Source organism: Arachis ipaensis, chromosome B9 (genome assembly GCF_059453495.1).
Source record: "Arachis ipaensis isolate K30076 ecotype BB chromosome B9, ASM5945349v1, whole genome shotgun sequence".
Classification (NCBI taxonomy): domain Eukaryota; kingdom Viridiplantae; phylum Streptophyta; class Magnoliopsida; order Fabales; family Fabaceae; genus Arachis; species Arachis ipaensis.
Window position 1 is genome coordinate 30,930,835 of NC_142444.1, and position 21,176 is coordinate 30,952,010.

A 21,176-nucleotide genomic window follows, 5' to 3' on the forward strand; every position below is an offset into this window, starting at 1 on the left:
CAAAATATAAACCCAATTTTCAACTACTCATATCTGCATCAAAGTTAACACATTTCTGTCTCTTTCCCATCTTCCTACTGAACCTGTTGGTTGACAGCTGGCCTTCTTCCTCATCTTCATTCAGACTTAGAGGAGAATTCTTCAATCCATTGGTAATTTTTTTAGGTGGTGTATTGTACTTGAGGGATGAGATGCACTCCTCCACAACATCCTATAACACATAAATAACAGAAAACTATCAGGTTAAACAATTCATCTTAAAAGTTGTCAAGAAATCTGCACTTGTTTGTAACAATATAAAAGAAAATAGATATTTTGAACATACCATAGAAGACTCAGTATCACAATCAGTTTTAAGATTAGCCACATTTTCTAAAATTTCCAAATAGTTGTTGCAGCCATCTTCCTGTGTTTAGGGAATGAATTGGTCTGCTTAGATGTTACAGTGAATTGACCATGTATAAGAATATACGCTTATCGGTAGCACTCAATCGTTTAAAGAACTTACACTGACATTACTCGGAAGATTAGTAGACAACTCTTTGGGAAGATTTTTGTCAATGATATCCTCATCATCACAGATTTTCATAACCATGTACACATGATCAAATTGATTAATATTGGCTTCCTTGATATTTATCTTGAAAAGGACTCTTTTGTCCATCATGTTATCAAGTGTTTTGGGATATTCATCTCCTACTATAACCTGTAAACAAATAAAGCACTTCACTCTTGCTATATAGCTTATAGATAGTAATTCTTAAGAATAACAATAGGTGCTTACATCGTCCTCCATAATCTGTTAAGCTCTCTTCCCACATAGCATACTTGTTTCCTTGTCCCATAGTAGCAATCGGATGCTACCGGTTCCATAAAAAACCATCACCTCGACTTTGAACCTATAATACAAACAAAATACAAATGAACATGTAGTTTATTTAAAAAGTTCCATACAAATATTATAAAAAAGAACCTTAGGGCTGCAGATCCATGTGTATGGCCACACTTCCCACATTCATATCTGTTTCCAATAGGAGTTTCAACTTTCTTTGGACATTTTTTACATGATTTATAGAACCAATCGTCTTTCGTAACATTAATCGCAACAATACTTGCAGCAATCCAAGCTGGATCTTCCTATTAGGCCATATTAAAATGTCGAGTATTTTTGCATCAGCAACCAATCTAAATAGACATTGGAAAAAAAACATTCGAAAAAACATAGTTGGGATTACTGGTGCACGAAATTGTGATTCACACTTTCCACAACTCCGGTGCAACTAACCAGCAAGTGCACTGGGTTGTCCAAGTAATAAACCTTACGTGAGTAAGGGTCGATCCCACGGAGATTGTTGGCTTGAAGCAAGCTATGGTCATCCTTGTAAATCTCAGTCAGGCGGATTCAAATGGTTATGATGTTTGTGATTGGTACGTGGAATCGTGATTACACTTTAATTATGTAAAATTTATTGCTCTTTCTTTCCCTGGAAATGGCGCCAAAAAAACATGATGCCAAGACCATGGTTCACAATTCCGTGTAACTAACCAGCAAGTGCACTGGGTCGTCCAAGTAATACCTTATGTGAGTAAGGGTCGAATCCCACGGAGATTGTTGGTATGAAGCAAGCTATGGTCACCTTGTAAATCTCAGTCAGGCGGATATCAAATGGTTATGGAGTTTTCGAAAATAATATAATAAAATAGGGATAGAAATACTTATGTAATTCATTGGTGAGAATTTCAGATAAGCGAATGGAGATGCTTTCGTTCCTCTGAACCTCTGCTTTCCTGCTATCTTCATCCAATCAGTCTTACTCCTTTCCATGGCTGGCTTTATGTGATACATCACCACTGTCAATGGCTACTTTCGGTCATCTCTCGGGAAAATGATCCAATGCCCTGTCACGGCACGGCTAATCGTCTGGAGGCATCACCCTTGTCAATGGCTTCATCTTATCCTCTCAGTGAAAATGGTCAACGCACCCTGTCACGGCACGGCTATTCATCTGTCGGTTCTCGATCATGCTGGAATAGGATTTACTATCCTTTTGCGTCTGTCACTAACGCCCAGCAATCGCGAGTTTGGAGCTCGTCACAGTCATTCATTCATTGAATCCTACTCGGAATACCACAGACAAGGTTTAGACTTTCCGGATTCTCTTGAATGCCGCCATCATTCTAGCTTACACCACGAAGATTCTGATTAAGAGAACTAAGAGATACTCATTCAGTCGAAGGTAGAACGGAAGTGGTTGTCAGGCACGCGTTCATAGGGAATGATGATGATTGTCACATTCATCACATTCAGATTAAAGTACGAATGAATATCTTAGAAGCGAAACAAGATGAATTGAATAGAAAACAGTAGTACTTCGCATTAATCTTTGAGGAACAGCAGAGCTCCACACCTTAAGGTCCTATTTATAATAAACTAGCTACTAGGGTTTACATGAGTAAGTAATTGATGCATAAATCCACTTCCTGGGCCCACTTGGTGTGTGTTTGGGCTGAGCTTGAGTGTTGCACGTGTAGAGGTCCTTCTTGGAGTTGAACGCCAGCTTTTATGCCAGTTTGGGCGTTCAACTCTAGTTTTGGCTCCTTTTCTGGCGCTGGACGCCAGATTTGGGCAGAAAGCTGGCGTTGAACGCCAGTTTACGTCGTCTATTCTTGGCCAAAGTATGGACTATTATATATTTCTGGAAAGCCCTGGATGTCTACTTTCCAACGCAATTGGAAGCGCGCCATTTCGAGTTCTGTAGCTCCAGAAAATCCACTTTGAGTGCAGTGAGGTCAGAATCCAACAGCATCAGCAGTCCTTCTTCAACCTCTGAATCTGATTTTTGCTCAAGTCCCTCAATTTCAGCCAGAAAATACTTGAAATCATAGAAAAATACACAAACTCATAGTAAAGTCCAAAAATGTGAATTTAACATAAAAACTAATGAAAATATCCCTAAAAGTAACTAGATCCTACTAAAAACATACTAAAAACAATGTCAAAAAGCGTATAAATTATCCGCTCATCAGTGATGCACGGAAAACTTGTCTCATAACAAATTTCCTTCGGCAAGTGTACCGAATTTGTCGTCAAGTAAAAACTCACAATAGAGTGAGGTTGAATCCCACAAGGATTGATTGATCAAGCAACTTTAATTAGAAGAATGTTCTAGTTGAGCGAATCAGAATTTGAGTTGAGAATTGCAGAAAATAAAATGGCGGGAAAGTAAATGGCAGAAAAAAGTAAATGCTAGAATTAAAGAACTGAAAGTAAATGACTGAAAGTAAATTGCAGAATTGTAAATGGGAATGGGGGAATTGCTCATAAGAGTAAATAACAGAAATTAAAGAGAATGGGTAAGATCAGAAATGGGGAGTTCATTGGGCTTAGGAGATGTTGCATTCTCCGGATCAATTTCATTTTCATCTCTTCCTCAATCAATGCACTCATTGATCTCCTTGGCAATCTTAAGTGATTGAATTACAATTTCTTGTAATTCAATCTCTCAAATCTTGATCAATAGCCAATTCCTTGGTCAATTGCTCATGAGAAGAGATGAAGTATGGTCACTGATTATACCACATGCATTTCCCAAATCAAGTGTTGAGAGGATTATAGTCACATATCCATCCAAACCCAATTTGGTCCAGCATGAGAAAGCATTTCTAGCTTGATCTCTTCATTCCTCTTTCAAGGTTCAGAAGAGATCCAAGTATGAATAGCTTCTTTTCCAAGATAACTACCCAATTGGATGAAGATCGAAAGCTTTCAAGTAAAATCAAGAGAAAAGATAGAAGAAGAATAATGAAAACTAGTATTGATCCATCAAATTACAACAGAGCTCCCTAACCCAATGAAAGGGGTTTAGTTATTCATAGCTCTGGAAAATGAAAACAAAGATGGAGAATACATGATGAAAACTAGAAGTGCAGAGTAAATATAGAGAGTAATTCTATGCCCAGAGGCTCCCTATATTTTCCAACTCCCCAATTAATTCAAAACTACTCCTATATATACTACTCTTCTACTCTTCTAGTTGGTTCTTCAAGTCTTGGGTCTGGGCCTTTGGATCTTGAGTTTGAAGCAGTTATCTTCTTCATTGGGCTTGGCTTTACTTGCAGAGAGAAAGTGTGAAGTGGGCAGAGGCTTTGGCTCAGGACGTTAGTGGTGTTAACGTTTAGTGAAAATATGGGTTCGAGAACGTTAGTGACGTTCAACTTTTTCACTAACGTTCCTTACCCAAGTAAGAGCCACGTTAACTTCAACGTTAGTGGCACAAACGTTGCCACTAACGTTGCCTCTTTGTCCTTCGCGTACGTTATTGGGACTCAACTTTCCCAATAACGTTGAGAAGCCTCCCCCTTCTCTATGTTAGAGTCCACGTTAACTTAGTTAACGTGGCTCTTTTAACGTAGGCTTGCCAACCTTCGAGAACGTTAGTGACACTTAACATTGTCACTAACGTTCCAATGTGCCCCTTAGCTCCCACGTTAGAGTCCACGTTAACTAGGTTAACGTGGCTTCTAACGTGGCCATGCTAGCCATCTCCAACGTTAGTGACAAAGTTGAGTGTCACTAACGTTGGCTCAACATTCCCTTATCCACGTTAGCTTCCACGTTAACTAAGTTAACGTGGCTCATGGTGGCATGTGTGGGCTCCTTCCAACTTTAGTGACAATGTTGGGTGTCACTAACGTTGGCGTCACCTCCCTTCTTCACGTTAGCTTCCACGTTAACTAGGTTAATGTGGGAGTTAACGTGGCCTAGTGTGACTTGGCCAACGTTAGTGATAATGTTGAATGTCACTAACGTTGGCTTCCCCCCTTTCTTCTTAACGTTAGAGGCCACGTTAACTAAGTTAACGTGGTGACTAACGTGGCCACTTATGAGCTTGGTCCAACGTTAGTGATAATGTTAAGTGTCACTAACGTTGGCTCCATTTCCTTTCTTCCACGTTAGAGTTCACGTTAACTTAGTTAACATGACTCTTAACGTGGGCAATGATGGCTTCGAGAGCGTTATTGGCAATCACTTTTCTCATTAACTTTGCAAGTTACTCCCATTCCACGTTAGTGTTAACGTTAGTGTAACTAACGTAGCCACTAATGTGGTTCTTCTTTGCTTCCTTTGTCCTGAAATCAAGCAATAAAGTGCATCAAAGTTCTAGTCCAAGTCATGGGAAATGCAACATCCAATTCGTCCTTAAATTCATGCAAAATCCTCATGAAATCATGTAAAGTGCACAATGTATGCTTGAATCAAGATGTAAGTGAATATCTACCCAAAACTAGCTTATTTCCTAAGGAAATGCATGAAACTACCCTAAAAACAGTAAAGAAAAGGTCAGTGAAACTGACCAAAATGCCCTGGCATCAGTTTGATAATTAAAATATAAATAAAATAGAAAATAAAAGTTACTTATGTAATTCACTGGTGGGAATTTTAGATAAGCATATGGAGATGCTTTGTTGCTTCTGAACCTCTGCTTTTCTATTGCCTTCTTCCAACCATGTGTTACCTCCTTCCATGGCAAGCTGTAAGATCCTCTCAGTGAAAATGGTCCTCTACAGTTTCTGCACGACTAATCAACTATTTGGTTTCTCGTCTCAGATGAAAAATACCAGGTACAGCTACCGCATGGCTAATCATCTGTTGGTTCCCACTAGCGTCGGAATAGGATCCATTGATCCTTTTGCACACTGTCACTTGCGCCCAACATTCGCAGGTTTGAAGCTCTTTACAGTCATCCCCTCCCAGATCCTACTCAGAATACCACAGACAAGGTTTAGACTTTCCGGATCCCAGGAATGCTGCCAATGATTCTAGCCTATACCACGAAGATACTAATCTCACGGACTCAGTCTGTGTATTAGATATCCAAGAGAATATACTCTGGCTGTCGTCCAATGACTACGTTGAACATCATGTAGACCGCTTGTGGTTGTCAGGCACGCGGATCTTGGCTAAGCGAGTAACGAAGATTGGGTTATTGTCACGGGTCACCCCTTCATTCTGACTTAACTGAATTAAGTACAAGAGTATATCTTGGAAAAGAAGTAGCCGTGAATTGAAGAAAAAACAGTAGTAATTGCATTAATTCATGAAGAACAACAGAGCTCCACACCTTAATCTATGGGGTGTAGAAACTCCACCGTAGAAAATACATAAGTGAGAAAGGTCTAGGCATGACCGTGAGGCCAGCCTCCAAACGTGTAAAGATGATAAAAGTTACATATGATCAAAAGATGGTCAAAAGACATAAAATAAATCTCTAAAAGTAGTTTTATACTAAACTAGTAACTAGGGTTTACAGAAAATGAGTAACTAAGTGCAGATAGTGCAGAAATCCACTTCCGGGGCCCACTTGGTGTGTGCTTGGGCTGAGCATTGAAGCTTTTTCGTGCTTAGACTGTTCCTGGAGTTAAACGCCAGCTCTGGTGCCAGTTTGGGCGTTTAACTCCAATTTTGGTGCCAGTTTGGGCGTTTTACGCCAAGATGTTTTAGGCTGACATTGAATGCCAGTTTGGGCCATCAAATCTCGGGCAAAGTATAAACTATTATATATTGCTGGAAAGCCCAGGATGTCTACTTTCCAACGCAATTAAGAGCGTGCCAATTGGGCTTCTGTAGCTCCAGAAAATCCACTTCAAGTTCAGGGAGGTCAGAATCCAACAGCATCTGCAGTCTTTTTTCAGCCTCTGAATCAGATTTTTGCTCAGGTTCCTCAATTTCAGCCAGAAAGTACCTGAAATCACAGAAAAATATACAAACTCATAGTAAAGTCCAGAAATGTGATTTTTGAATAGAAACTAATAAAAATATAATAAACAGTAACTAAATCATATTAAAAACTACCTAAAAACAATGCCAAAAAGGGTATAAATTATCTGCTCATCAATTACCTTATGTTGGATAAGGACTTCTTCAATTATTTTCACTGACACAGCACCTTGTTTGAGCTCCTCAACCCCTGACCAAGCTGTTTTTGATGGAACTTGACTAATCCTCACAAAGGATGATGGTTCACCGCCAAGCAGCCTACACATTAGTTCAAAAGGATCATCAACTTCATCAACAAATATACATATAGACCACAACATTTTCATACAAAGTATAAAAGCAATCCATTTTAGTGATTATATAAGATAGAATCAACAAACCCGCTCCTAAATTCAGCAACATCTTTAAGGTCGGGGTCTATGTGCAGCTGTGAAATGTCAAAGTGGCTTTGGACAGATGTATTCCCATTCCATCTGGTTGCCTTAAAATACTGAACCACAACTATTAGTGGCTCAACCCTTCCATCTTGCATGTGTCGAAGTAGCTAGTCAACCATTTCACCAAATATAGTGTACACAATCCTATTGTTTCTAAAACATTATAAATATAAAAGACATCACATTAACTCTTTGAAAATAGAAATTTCTATATACGCACATAAATATAGTTGTTATAGTGTTGAATGTACATACTCTGGGTCCTCCAAGATAACAGCCAGTCGTTTAGTCTCCTTTCCTTTGCTGGTGATCAACTCTTTTGGATCTTCTTTACCAACTACTTCACCAATCATGTCTAAAAAAAAACAAAATACACAGTACACACATTTGAGAGAACCATAGCTATGCATTGCATTTGAATATGAAAGAAGTTGAACAACTATTTAATAAAACCAACTTACCAAACAATGCAGAGTCATCGATCTTCTCAGCATTTAGTAACTCACGGATGGTTCTGAATCGGAAAACATTTAGCGGAAAACTGGGATTCTCGATATGACTGACGATTGTCCTATGACTGAAGAATAATAAATACTTTCCCCTTAATATGTTACTCTTTTGGTTGTCAACAACAACGAAGTTGGTCATAATATACATTTGAAACTGAACTAAGACACCCCGCCACCTGCTCACCAGGGATTTAGGGATCGAAACTTGCAACCTTGTGCCCTGCAGTTTTTTGAATATATTTAGAACATACTTATATCACGCAAAATTTTGAAACTTTTGAATAGAGTGAATATATTTATCTGACTATCTTGAATAATCACTTCAATGGTGCCAACTTCTCTCTCATTGTATCTGTTAGAGAATTCCCACACACGTATTACATATACTTTGAAATTCCATTGTAGTTTTCTTGCATTTAAATCAGCCAGGTAATCAAAGATTTGAGACATTTTCTCTTCTTTTTTTTTTTTTTGTTTATATGAGAGAATGATTTGTGCATGTAATTCTTCTTTTAGATGGGCTTTTATATAACACGGATGGAAAGAGAGTACAAAAAAGAGGAAGATGTAGATCTTTACTGTATCCTCGTCTTTTTTTTTTTTTTTTTGCTGGAATTTGTTAGTAAATGTTTTTTTTTTCTTTACTATATGACCCAACACGTGTCAAGTGAATAGATCCACCACTTGTCGAGCACCGAATCAGCCACTAGTCTCCTATTATATATAGGAAGATTATTAGCACAAAATAGTTAAAGAATATATATTAAAAAGAAATGGCAAATATATATCAAGTAATGTGAAGTAAAAATTAATGATCTAAAAACTGGCCTTTGAAGTTTGAACTTTAACTAGCTGGTAACACAGAGTGAGATTGATGATACCGGTAGGTGATAGCCACAACCAACTGGAAAAAGAACTGCGCAAGGGAGGAAGGAAATTAATTATGACAAGAAAGTGAAGAGACAAGTTAAGCATGTACCCAATTGCAAACTCTTTTATCTTGTATAGCATTTATAACTTTGGTATTTATAAGATAAATATTTGAAAATATTTTTTGATTTTTGAATGATGAATTGTAGGATTAAATTTTGATATTTATAAGTATTGTCTTTGTTTAAAGTGTGGCTAAATAAATAAATCACACTTTTAAACAAAACATCTTTATAAGAAAATATTTTTGCTATCTTTATTTGAGTAGTTGCCTACGATAAATGGTTAAAATATTCGTGGCTAGACTTAAAATTTTGGTCAAGTTATGTGAGAGAGAGACTAAATGAGCTCTAAAATTTTCACTATTGATGAAGGTAAATGATATAGCACACACCCAAATGGGTTGGTCATGTAGTATGCTTGTAATAGTAGAATAACACATTAGTAAATAAAATGGATAGCACATGTTGGTTAAAAGGAACGTAAATTCACAATTTGTATTTATTTTTTTCCTTTTCACTTATATTTTTTCCACTGTGCATAATTTTACACTCATCCTCCATATTATGTTCTACGGTCACAAATCACAATATCATAAAATTTCCTCCTCCTACTAAATAATAATAATAATAATATCCCTTTATCTTGATGAGGAGGTAAATGCCAGTGTGAATAGCCTCCTGCCATTCTACTACGAAAAATCTTTGGGTAGATAGAATGGTTTTTTGAATACATAACAAGAAGCACATTTGTAATACATAACAAGAAGCAAGCCAATTGCATCATCATGGAGCAAAAATGGTATACAGAACACAGATAATACAATAAAGCAAAGTTGCAAGGTTTCACTTGTATCAAAAACTAGAGATTTTACTCGATAACCTCTTACAGAAAACGTCCAAGGAAACCCTTTATCTCATCAATATATGGCGATCGAGTAGGAATTATGTGACCACAATCATGTTCAATTATCACAGAACAACCATCGTCATACAATGAAGTAAGTTCCTTGCTTGCTTGGTTGGCTATCTGCCTGTCCTTACCATGTTCATTGCCGAAAATATGAAGAGAAGGGCACTTGATGATGCCGCGTTCCATCTCCTTTACATTGAGAGAAAAGCCTGAGCATATTATTACAAATTTGAAGTCCATTTCACCTTTTAGTTGTTCTTGTTGCGCAGAGATTAAAGCCGCCATCGCCGCTCCCTGTGAAAATCCCAAGATACCGTCAAATGACCCTTGTTGGGAAAAAACGTTCTTCAAGTGTGACAGGGAAGTATCATATCCTTCAGTTTGTTGCTGGTATTGAAGTGGATCGAATGGGCCTTCTGCTACCTTCCAATTGACATCAGTACTTCCATCAGAATTGGGAGCTACTAACCATGCAAATTTCTTCTTGCAATTCTCCAAAGGTGGAGGTGGACTAGACAGCATTGGAGATGATTCACAAGTCGCATCTTTGGCCAAAGTTGTTTGATAAATGAATGACAACTCATGAGGTGCATCCACGAAAACAAATTCGGCAATTTTCTTTAGTCTTTTTGCTAATGATGATGTTCTTCCCTTAAAACTGGAAGCGTTCTGCCGAAACCCGTGCAAGCATAAGATTCTAAGCTTTCTAGAGGACCTGACATCTGGAACATTATTCATTAATCATTAGGATGTTCAGAACTGCACATTTTATATTGCCAGATCTTTTAGACTTTAGAAACTTAAAAAAAAAAAAGTATTAACAAATTTTAAAAATAAAAATTCAGCAAACTATGAAAATTATATATTAATGTAAAATATGACAAAATAGTTGTGAAAGCAAGGCTAATTCATGCGTATGGATCACAGACCTTACCATCTCCCTTAGGCATTTGAGGTAATAATGTAGCATTTGAAGATGAATTTTGCAACTCAGCACCTTCCAATGGGGTTTTCAATTCACCAGTACCAATTAACTGCATTGACTGAATAGCTTTGCCCTGCTTCTGGCACAACTCACAAACATACAATGCAGCTTCATTCTGGGGAATCACAGTAACAGAATTCAGAGGCAAGAAGAGAAAACAGACCCCAGAAACCAAAACAATTAAAGGGCTGCTTGTTTTCCGGTTAGCAAGGGGTCAAACATTCATTTGACTAAAGCGGCAATATAATTCTTGTGAACAAGACTCAGAAAGTGTTTTTTCACATTTACAGCAACAAACAGACCAAAAAAGGCTTCAAGTCAATATAACAGAGAAAATAATATAGTGAATCTCCAGTATCAGTTCTCCACAATATCAGTCTTTTTGGGATATTAGAACCAGCAACTAATTCAGTGGTATATAACCAATTCCTATACTTCTCTCTGCTCCATGAGTCCTACAGAATGCTAAGGTTAATGAAGGTTTGCAAACTTAACATGTTGGCATGGATAAGCTATCAGATCATACCTGACAATTATGACAAACTAAGACAAGCATTCTACAATAAGTACATCGGCAGCGTGAAGAATAATCATCAAATGAACGACGACAGATAAGGCAGGTACCAAGAACATTACTATCTGAACTTCCTACAGAAATCCTGCAGCCATGGAAGAAAAAATCAGGGATTATCCAATATTTTCACAAACAACAATATCCCAAATTTGACCATCTTTCAAGATTACAGAACACAAACTCTTCACTGGATAAATCAAGACCTAGGCAATGAAGAGAAAAGCTCAAGCAGCAACAACAAAAATAGCAACAATAAAATGGTGAAATTAATAAAACCACCATGGTGTTCATAGCTAAATAATGAATTGATGATTCAATCAAATTAACTTCTTTTATGATAAGCATAGCAATATCGAAATTGAGAGCCATAAAAAATCATGGACCAGCCTTCAAAAACTTTACTGTCAAGGACCGAATTGCTTATTTGGTTAAGTCCAGTTAATTGAATATTATTATAAACAGCTGCATCAAAAACCCAGTCTACAAAAGCAACTGAAAGATATATGGTTCAGTATCTTTAATCCAAAAATAAATTGCTTGGGTTATAGGATCTAGTGTTTCTTCCATAATTCCACTTGAAGCTGTAGTGTCTTTAAACATTCCCAAAAACACCTACTATATATTTGTGTCTTGGTAAACCTACTACTATAATATTTATTAATGACTAATGGTCTGATGTCTTGGTGATACTCCAAATTACAACACAGGATTACAAGATACTTATGAACCAGTGCCTAAACGCAATCTGACATTTGAAAAAACATACCGGTGATCAAACACAAAATTTTTCCCCTTGAAAAAACCACCATCTGGGAATTGCTCCAAATACCGTTGGATACCACCAAACAACTGCAATTAATCCAAAACACAACTGATCAGCAAAAATAAAATTTTGCCATGTTTATGACATGTTTCTGCAAAAGGATACACTCCCAGAAGATTTTCACACTCTAACAATTCTCATGCTTCATTGCACAACACCACCCAAGTCCTTAAGAATTAAGAGGATCATTTCTAAGGTTGTGCCAATATGACCAGTTAATAAACAATAAACATACTAGTTAACAGACAAACTACATGATACTAACCCATGAGACATTACTAAATTTTATCCCATTTCAAAACAGGGTAAAACAAAAAGGAATAAAGATACCAAAAGTTCCGTTGTTTACCTGAAACACATTCTCAAAGCCAGCACCTTTTGACTTAATATACGCAGATGCCATTTCACACCTGATTCCTCCAGTACAATACCTATAAATAAAATAAGAAAACACCATTGTAAAGTTCAAAAATGAAAGCTGCATGAAAACTACTACCTCCAGCCTGCAAACCAACAATAGATATTTACCAGGCAATAACAAAATGCTACAAAGGAATGTTGAATAACCCAAAATAAAGAGTAAAATAACTTACATAAGGACATGTTTTCCTTTCAGCTGCTCACTATTATCATCTATCCACGAGGATAAATCACTATACTGCCTAACTTGTGGATCCAAAGTTTCGACATTTGGTGCATGGAATTTCCCGATTCTTGTTTCATACAGATTCCTTGCATCAAGTAACACAAGGCCGTTTCCTTGACTCTTCTGATCTAAAAAATAACCGAGATTATACAAATAAAAACCTCAAATTCAATTGCAGTTGTAGAACCACAGAGTAAAGTTAAAATCAAACGAAAAAAATAAGCAAATAAGCAAAAAGAAGGAGGGGAGGTGTTCGGGAAGGCAACCTAATTTGATCCAAGATAACAAATCGAAAAGATATACATCAACGTAAGCAAGTTATAGAAACTTACCAGCATTTTGAAGGGAAGAATGAAACTCAGATGCTGAAAGATGTCTTCCAGCATTTGAAATCTCCGGTGACTTTAACAGGGGATGAGAACTGAGAGTAACCAGTTCCTATAAACAAAGCAGACATATATCACTGAGATGTGCTGAACCTAACTAGCAATTAGCACGGCAATAACAATTCATGATGCCCAAGCACATGTTCCAGCACCCAAAGAGGAGGAAAGAATCAAAATAACGAAAGTGAGGTCCCAAATGCAAAGTAAAAATGTTGATTACATTCCACCACAATAGATAGCTAAATATGCTAGTACAATCCCGGATAACAAATTATGCCGACATATCTAATTCAACACTACAAAGCAAAATAAAAAGTGCAACTATGCAAAGCTAATCAATACATATGTGTGCGTGCATCTGAGCATTGATGCAATGAATTGTTTTCGATCATTGAATTGGATTAGATACCTCAATCAGTTTGCCTCATTCAAATATCACAACTCTTTCATATGTATATAATCATTTCCAAAGACCAATAACACTAACAACAATTCACCTATTGGGATTGAAAATTATAAGCGTGAATCAAAGCAGCCCCTCGGATTTCCATCGAATCGAATTGATCTCTAACCTATTTTCCACGCCCTTTGATGTGTGTCATGAAAACCACTCATCTCAAAAGTTGATAGGAGGTAACATGAATGGTTATATCTCTAATACTGTCCCTCAACCAAGGACCTCTTTTGGGTTTGCTTGATTTTCACATAGGCCTTTTTCCTCTTTTTTATTTGCCTTATGCTATTTTTTCCAATTTTGGGGTTCAACAAGATCGAATTCTTGACCTTCTGGACATAGAGTTCTTACCACTTATCCCGAAAGCTTAAACTTATAAAAGGAGGCAATATGAATGATTATATCTCTACCAATCTGAACCTTAAGTTTCACATAGGATGCAGTGATGCAACAAAACGACCAAGTTTTGTGGTGGATATCAACCTTGGTCAAATGGCGTAAAGACCTAAAATTGGCTAGGGACTAACATGATCCGCATTGGATAATTCGGGGAACCAATTTGACTTCCGTCTAAAATGTATGGGAAGAATTTAAGCCTTTACTCCGATATAAAATGAAAAAACAAGAGAAAAATGTATGAAAAAGAGAATGACCTCGACGATTCGAATGGAGAGAGAAGTGAATCCACACTCCTCGGCGACCCTATCGTTTAGCGGCTCGTCACAAGTAGCAAGCTTGAAATCGGTCCCTTCGAACACACAGTCCTTGGCCTTGAGGGCTTCAATGTGGCTCTCCAAGCACGACAATTTCCCACCAACCTATCCCAGAACAAATCGAAAAAATAAATAAATAAATAAAACGAAGTTCAGTTTCGGAAAGGGAAAAAGAAAGAGAGAGCACTGGCATTGAAGAAGAGTGGCTGAGTTAGTTAGTTACAGTAACATTGACGCCGCGGGAAGAGAGGCGAACGCGGCCGAGGAGGGAGAGTTGGGAGCAGTTGGAGTGATAGAAGGAGAGGAGGTCGTCGAGGTTGGGGATGTGGGCATACTTGTAGTAGAGGAGCACGCCGTATTGGTCTATGCCTTCGGTGTCCGACATGCTTTAAGGGTTTATGTTTTGGTGTTTTACACCACCGCACCTCTGAGCCTCCTATCCTAGCTAGGCGCGACTTAGGCCAAGCTGCATGCTAGTTTGAGTTTGATGCCAAAATGGGTCGGATTTAGTTTAACCCAAACTTGACCTTAAGACACCAGTTAGTTTCTAACTTGGAGACAGAAAAATATGGAGACCAAAATAACGTTTTGTTTGGTTTATTTCTTTGATTTTCATGTTCAAAAACAAATTGCTAGAGAAAATGGGTTTGTTTGATCATTTCAGTTTTCATTTCCAAGAAACTAGCTGTTCCAGACCCGATCTCCGGGTCCTTCCTCGGAACGGTCATCAAACCCGGCATGTGATGAGACGCACAAAAAATGCGGTCCTCGCCTGACCATGAAATGGCTAGAAACTCCCTAAATTCTCGACCTTGATCGGAAAAACCAAACAACGATCTCCTTGCCAAATCACAACGGCGAGGAAAAGGTTCCTCCAGCGATGAGACTGAGCACCCTCACTCTCTCGCTCCGGGGGCAACTGTTACGGATCCGGCCCACGGACCTACACCCGGAACGGTCCCCGAACCCGGTTGCCAGGGTCTGACCCGCTTCGCCCTTCCAGAAGGCCCGAAACCAGCCCACTAGAGGTCCTAACCAACTTTCGAATTCAAATGTCTCCCTTATCTTAGCCAAATAAGATAAGATAAGATAAGATAATTCAAACGTCTCCCTTATCTTAACCAAATAAGATAAGATAAGATATTCACCATCACCTATAAATAGAGGACCCAGGTCCCTCCAGGTATTCATTCATTCCTCACACCTTATACCTCTTAGATCCATTCTGACTTGAGCGTCGGAGTGTCTTTGCAGGTATCTCCCCCCATTGCTCCAGTCAAGTGATCCGGTATCTGCCTCAACCCGCAAGTTCTCGATCCATCTCTCAACCCGTACCAGAGACATCTTGTACATTGGCGCCGTCTGTGGGGACTTTGCAACGTTGTGGCGGCATGGCGGATAACCCAGAAGAGCAATCATCAAACTCAGATTTCTTGCGTGTAACTGAGAGCAAAAAGGAATAATGTTTCCTTAACTTGCATCACCTTTGCATGTTTATGCATCCTTTCGCCCTACTCCAACGGCGAAATCCCAAAGGAATAATGTTTCCTTAAGTTACATCACCTTTGCAGCGATAACACACCTTCGCCCTATTCCAACGGCGAAATCCCAAAGGAACAATGTTACTTGCAATTACCTTCTTAGTGATAATACTCTTTATGCACCCTCGCCCTACTCCAACGGTGAAATTCCAAATCCTCTGAGCCCAAAGTCTCGCTTCCCTTTAGTGGGACACCTCCACCTCTTGGGCCCTCTCATTCACCACTCCCTCATCCGTCTCTCCAAGCGCCATGGCCCCATCTTCTCCCTCTACTTTGGCTCCATGCCCACCGAGGTTGCTTCTGCTTTTGAACTCTTCAAGCTCTTTCTCCAAACCCACGAGGTCACCTCTTTCAACACGAGGTTCCAAACCTCTGTCATCCGCCGCCTCACCTGTGACAACTCTGTCGCCATGATCCCCCTTCGGACCTTACTAAAAATTCATAAGGAAGCTCATCATGAATGACCTCCTTAAATGCTACCACCATGGCCAAGCTCAGACCTCTCAGGAGCCAATAGATCAAGAAAGTTCTCAAGGTTCTTGCACGGATACGGGGGACAGCCAAATCGTGGCGGCATGACGGAGAACCTCGAGGAGCAATCCTCCACCCGACACCCCAACTCAAACCCACAAAGCCCAACTCCCGAACTCCAAGATAACACTCCTCCCACCCACGGAAGGATAATAAACCCGGCACATCGCCAACCAACCCCAACTCAGCAACAACCAAGAGAGGACAACCGTCCTCCCACTGAAGCCCGGCCACCCGATGGCCTGGGAGAGAAGGCGGTCCAGATAATCCAAGAGTTGTGCTTCAGGGTGCAAAACCTCAAAGGCCAAGTCACACCCAAAGAATGGTACCACCCGGAGCATACAAGCCAAGTGACCTCCAGGACCTAATCTCATCGCGATACCAAGAACACCAGGCCCTCTGAGCAACAACACTGCAAACAGCACGATCGCAGCATTTCCCTAGACCCGAAACACCGACGCGGAGAAGACGACCGACGGCACCATTGGGAGGCCAAACGAGCAGGAAACATGCACGTGATAATGGAAGCCATCCCGATGTTCACAGAAAAATCCTTGAGAGCCAAACTCCTGAAGGACTTCAACAAGCCCACTGACATGAAATAGGACGGAACCAATGATCTCCGGGAACACCTAACGGCCTTCAAGGCCAGGATGAACCTGGAAGGAGCCGCCGACATGATCCGGTGTAAGGCCTTCTCGATAACCTTAGCTAGCCCTGCGATCAAATGGTTCAACGCCCTCCCAAACGGGTCTATAGTCAGCTTCCACGATATCACCAGAAAGTTCATGGCCCAGTTCACTATCAAAATCACCAAAGCTAAACACCCCATTAGCTTGCTCGGAATTACCCAAAGACAAGACGAATCTACGAGAAAATACCTGACGGTCGACGGACTCACGGACTCAGTCACGAGCCTCTGCCTGACCAATGGACTTATGAATGAGGACTTCTGAAAGTATCTCACTGCGAAGCCAGTCTGGACTATGCACGAGATTCAGAGCGTCGCTAAGGATTACATAAACGATGAGGAGGTGAGCCAAGTCGTGGCGGCCAATAAACGGCAGAACGGCAGTACGGCACCTCGCCAAAACACCCCACCAAGAGAAAACCAAAAGGAACATTCCAAACCGACAAATGCTCAAATTACACCCTCTTGTTAGCTCCCATCACCGAGATCTACCACCAAATAGCTGACCGAGGCGTCCTTCCGAAGGCCCGACCACTTAAAGAAAGAACGGGCGGCAACAAGAATTTATATTGTGACTACCACTAAGGATACGGACACAGAACACAGCACTGCATCGACTTAAAAGACGCTCTGGAGCAAGCCATACGAGACGGCAAGCTCTCCGAGTTCGCCAAGATCATCAGGGAGTCGAAGCGCACAGAAAGAGACAGATCACCAGATAGGGAAGGACGCAACCCAAGGACACAAAGACAAGCCCCTCGGGAAAGTCTGGAAACAGACCCGACCATAGTCGTCAACATCATAACAAGCAAGGATAAGCCGGAAAAGTCGAAATCGGCACTAAAAAAGAACCTCAAGGTCCTGGCAGTCAGAAACCAAACCCCGACAATCATCACCAATAATGCGATAACATTCTCCCCCGAGGACTGCCAATACGGCACCTCGGCGAAAGATGCCCCCTTCGTTATCTCCGCAAAGATAGGAACCGGGCTGGTCAGAAGAATACTACTCGACACATGAGCAGATTCCAACATCCTCTTCAGGGAATCCTTCGACAAACTCGGGCTCCGAAACGAAAACCTACAAACCCACCATAATGGGGTAACCGGGCTCAGGGATAACTTCCTTCAACCGGACGGCACCATCACACTTCCCCTCACCATCGGAGCCAGGAACCAAAGAAAGACCATTCTCTCCGAATTTGTCATCCTTAAGAACTCCACTACCTACAAACATCATCCTCGGGAGAAAGACCATTAACAACCTCTCGGCGGTCATCTTCACCAAATTCTTACTCATGAAGTTCCAAGCCGACAACGGCACTATCGGCACAATACACAGAGACCGGAAAGTCGCGGTAGAGTGTGAGAACACCAGCTCGACCCTCCGCAAGAGATCTCGAGATGCGGCAGGCATCTTCCTCGCCGACCTCGATGCACACCAAGACCAAAGTCCGCGCAGAACCGTGCGAGAAAACGACAAAGAGGCAGAGTGGGACCTTGCAGACAAGGTCAGGAGCATAGCGCACCTACGGGAGCTAGCCCTAAAACAAAGAATAAGTCTAAGGTACAATGGCAGCACGGTACGATGAGACTTTGGACCAGGAGACCTCGTCTTATGACAAAACGATATCGGTCCACCCACTCCCGGAGAAGGGATGCTCACGCCCAACTGGGAGGGTCCCTACCAAATTAGGACGGTAATCGAAAAAAGAGCCTACATGCTCGAAAGACTAGACGGGACCAAGCTTCCAAGATCCTGAAATTCCACCAACTTACGGTGCTACTATATGTAGAAACATCCTTCCAAAGCAACAAGATTGAGGTCGTTTAAGACTATCTCTTTACCCTTTATATTTTGCCTTTTTTACTTGCATTTATTGCTTAAGTCGTTTAATCGTATATTTTCTTACTGGGCACTCTTTCCTACCCACATTGGGAGGTTTTAACGAGGCCCAAACCATAAATGGAATTCATTTTCTCAAAAGCATTGTCCCGTTCGACGGCACAAATCAAACGCGGCTACACGGGAATCGATTACTCCGAGGCCAACAAAACGGATATCCAAATAAGTAAACGGCTACACGGGAATCGATCACCCCGAGGCCAACAAAACGGATATCCAAATAAGCAAACGGCTACACGAGAATCGATTACCCCGAGGCCAACAAAACGGATATCCAAACAATAAAACGGATATCCAAAATAAGTGAACGGCTACCCGGGAATCGATCACCACGAAGCCAATAAAACAGATATCCAAATAACAGAACGGATATCCAAATAACAAAACGGATATCCAAATATCCAAACGGCTACACGGGAATCGATTACCCACGGATATCCAAATAAGTGAACGGCTACCCGGGAATCGATCACCCCGAAGCCAATAAAACAGATATCCAAATAACAGAACGGATATCTGAATAACAAAGCGGATATCCAAATAAGTAAACGGCTACTCGGGAATCGATCATCCCGAGGCCAATAAAACGGATATCCAAACAACAAAACGGATATCCAAATAAGTAAACGGCTACTCGAGAATCGATCACCCCGAGGCCAATAAAACAGATATCCAAATAACCAAACGGATATCCAAATAAGTAAACGGCTATCCGGGAATCGATCACCCCGAGGCCAACAAAACGGATATCCAAAAAACAAAACGGGTATCCAAACAACAAAAAATGACGGCCTGGGATCGATCACCGTGAGGCCAACAAAACGGAAATCCAAATATGCTAAATAAACAAAGTCTTGAAATCGGCCCACCAAGAGGCCTAAAATAAGTTCACAATAACGGCCTAGAAAAGGCCACACAAAACAAGCATGAGCTGACGGTCTTCCAACTTGCGAAAAATCGGACTGACCAACATCCCGCCAATCAGTGCAGGATGACGTCACGCCCTTTCTAGGTTCCTCACAGTCTCCCGAATTACAGAGAATTGGACTCTCCAAACAATTTAGCATTGAGACCAAGTAAGCATGCTCTCATACTCCAGGAACAACTGTTCCAGACCCGATCTCCGGGTCCTTCCTCGGAACGGTCATCAAACCCGGCATGTGATGAGACGCACAAAAAACGCAGTCCTCGCCTGACCATGAAACGGCTAGAAACTCCCCAAATTCTCGACCTTGATCGGAAAAACCAAACAACGATCTCCTTGCCAAATCACAATGACGAGGAAAAGGTTCCTCCAGCGATGAGACTGAGCACCCTCACTCTCTCGCTCCGGGGGCAACTGTTACGGATCCGGCCCACGGACCTACACCCGGAACGGTCCCCGAACCCGGTTGCCAGGGTCTGACCCGCTTCGCCCTTCCAGAAGGCCCGAAACCAGCCCACTAGAGGTCCTAACCAACTTTCGAATTCAAATGTCTCCCTTATCTTAGTCAAATAAGATAAGATAAGATAAGATAATTCAAACGTCTCCCTTATCTTAGCCAAATAAGATAAGATAAGATATTCACCATCACCTATAAATAGAGGACCCAGGTCCCTCCAGGTATTCATTCATTCCTCACACCTTATACCTCTTAGATCCATTCTGACTTGAGCGTCGGAGTGTCTTTGCAGGTATCTCCCCCCATTGCTCAAGTCAAGTGATCCGGCATCTGCCTCAACCCGCAAGTTCTCGATCCATCTCTCAACCCGTACCAGAGACATCTTGTACACTAGCGAAAAAACCCGTGCTAAGCATAGGTGATATGGGTAAAAACTAAAAACCATTCCGACTTCCTAATTATTAAGCTATGCATAACCAAGATGCTCAAACATTTTGAAGTTTGAAAGATTTCTCTATAGATAACATTTAAGATGTGTGGTTGAAAGATTAAATTTTATTACCAAGAATATTATTCTTAGGAATATAATGCTTAGGAATAAGATTACTTGGAATATATGATTCTCATGTTTGGTTATAAAATTTAATGTATTGAAATATTATATAATAATCTTAGAAATGATTAAATTTTTGTTTGGTTGAGTTTAAATATCTTAGTCATATTATGTAATATGTTAAAATTACCCTTAATCATTCAAATTAAAATATCAATGACTAAAAATTAAATTAAACCTAATTAAATATTATATTTTTTACATCGATTTTTTTAATTTACAAAATATTTCTAATAATAAATTTATTAAAATATCCCTAATAATAAGTATTTAGTTAAAATTATTATTAACTCTAATTTTTTTAAATTTACTAAAATACCCTTAATAACAAATATCTTTAATTAAAATTATTATTGATTCTAAATT

The 21,176-nt window shown here is 40.2% G+C and overlaps 4 protein-coding genes across 4 annotated transcripts; all 4 read right to left on the bottom strand.

Moving 5' to 3' along the window:
• Positions 1-19: 19 nt before the first annotated feature.
• On the bottom strand, positions 20-589 carry LOC148544174 (uncharacterized). The gene is made up of 3 exons (XM_088498885.1): positions 509-589; positions 326-406; positions 20-211 (listed from the first exon to the last, which is right to left on the bottom strand). Exons 1-3 carry the CDS (start codon positions 587-589, stop codon positions 20-22), a joined length of 354 nt encoding a protein of 117 aa, XP_088355011.1.
• A 100-nt stretch (positions 590-689) lies between these two features.
• LOC107615366 (uncharacterized) lies at positions 690-7,310 on the bottom strand. Its single transcript, XM_088498886.1, has 5 exons — positions 7,159-7,310; positions 6,901-7,036; positions 974-1,137; positions 829-899; positions 690-706 (listed from the first exon to the last, which is right to left on the bottom strand). Exons 1-5 carry the CDS (start codon positions 7,308-7,310, stop codon positions 690-692), a joined length of 540 nt encoding a protein of 179 aa, XP_088355012.1.
• Positions 7,311-7,322: 12 nt separating this feature from the next.
• Positions 7,323-7,863, bottom strand: LOC148544175 (uncharacterized). Its single transcript, XM_088498887.1, has 3 exons — positions 7,677-7,863; positions 7,471-7,570; positions 7,323-7,368 (listed from the first exon to the last, which is right to left on the bottom strand). The coding sequence occupies exons 1-3, from the start codon at positions 7,861-7,863 to the stop codon at positions 7,323-7,325; spliced, it is 333 nt and encodes a 110-aa protein (XP_088355013.1).
• A 1,553-nt stretch (positions 7,864-9,416) lies between these two features.
• LOC107618651 (rhodanese-like domain-containing protein 6) lies at positions 9,417-14,717 on the bottom strand. Its single transcript, XM_088499885.1, has 9 exons — positions 14,371-14,717; positions 14,088-14,252; positions 12,927-13,032; positions 12,542-12,722; positions 12,298-12,379; positions 11,892-11,974; positions 11,078-11,210; positions 10,501-10,666; positions 9,417-10,288 (listed from the first exon to the last, which is right to left on the bottom strand). Exons 1-9 carry the CDS (start codon positions 14,530-14,532, stop codon positions 9,540-9,542), a joined length of 1,827 nt encoding a protein of 608 aa, XP_088356011.1. The 5' UTR covers positions 14,533-14,717; the 3' UTR covers positions 9,417-9,539.
• Positions 14,718-21,176: the final 6,459 nt, after the last annotated feature.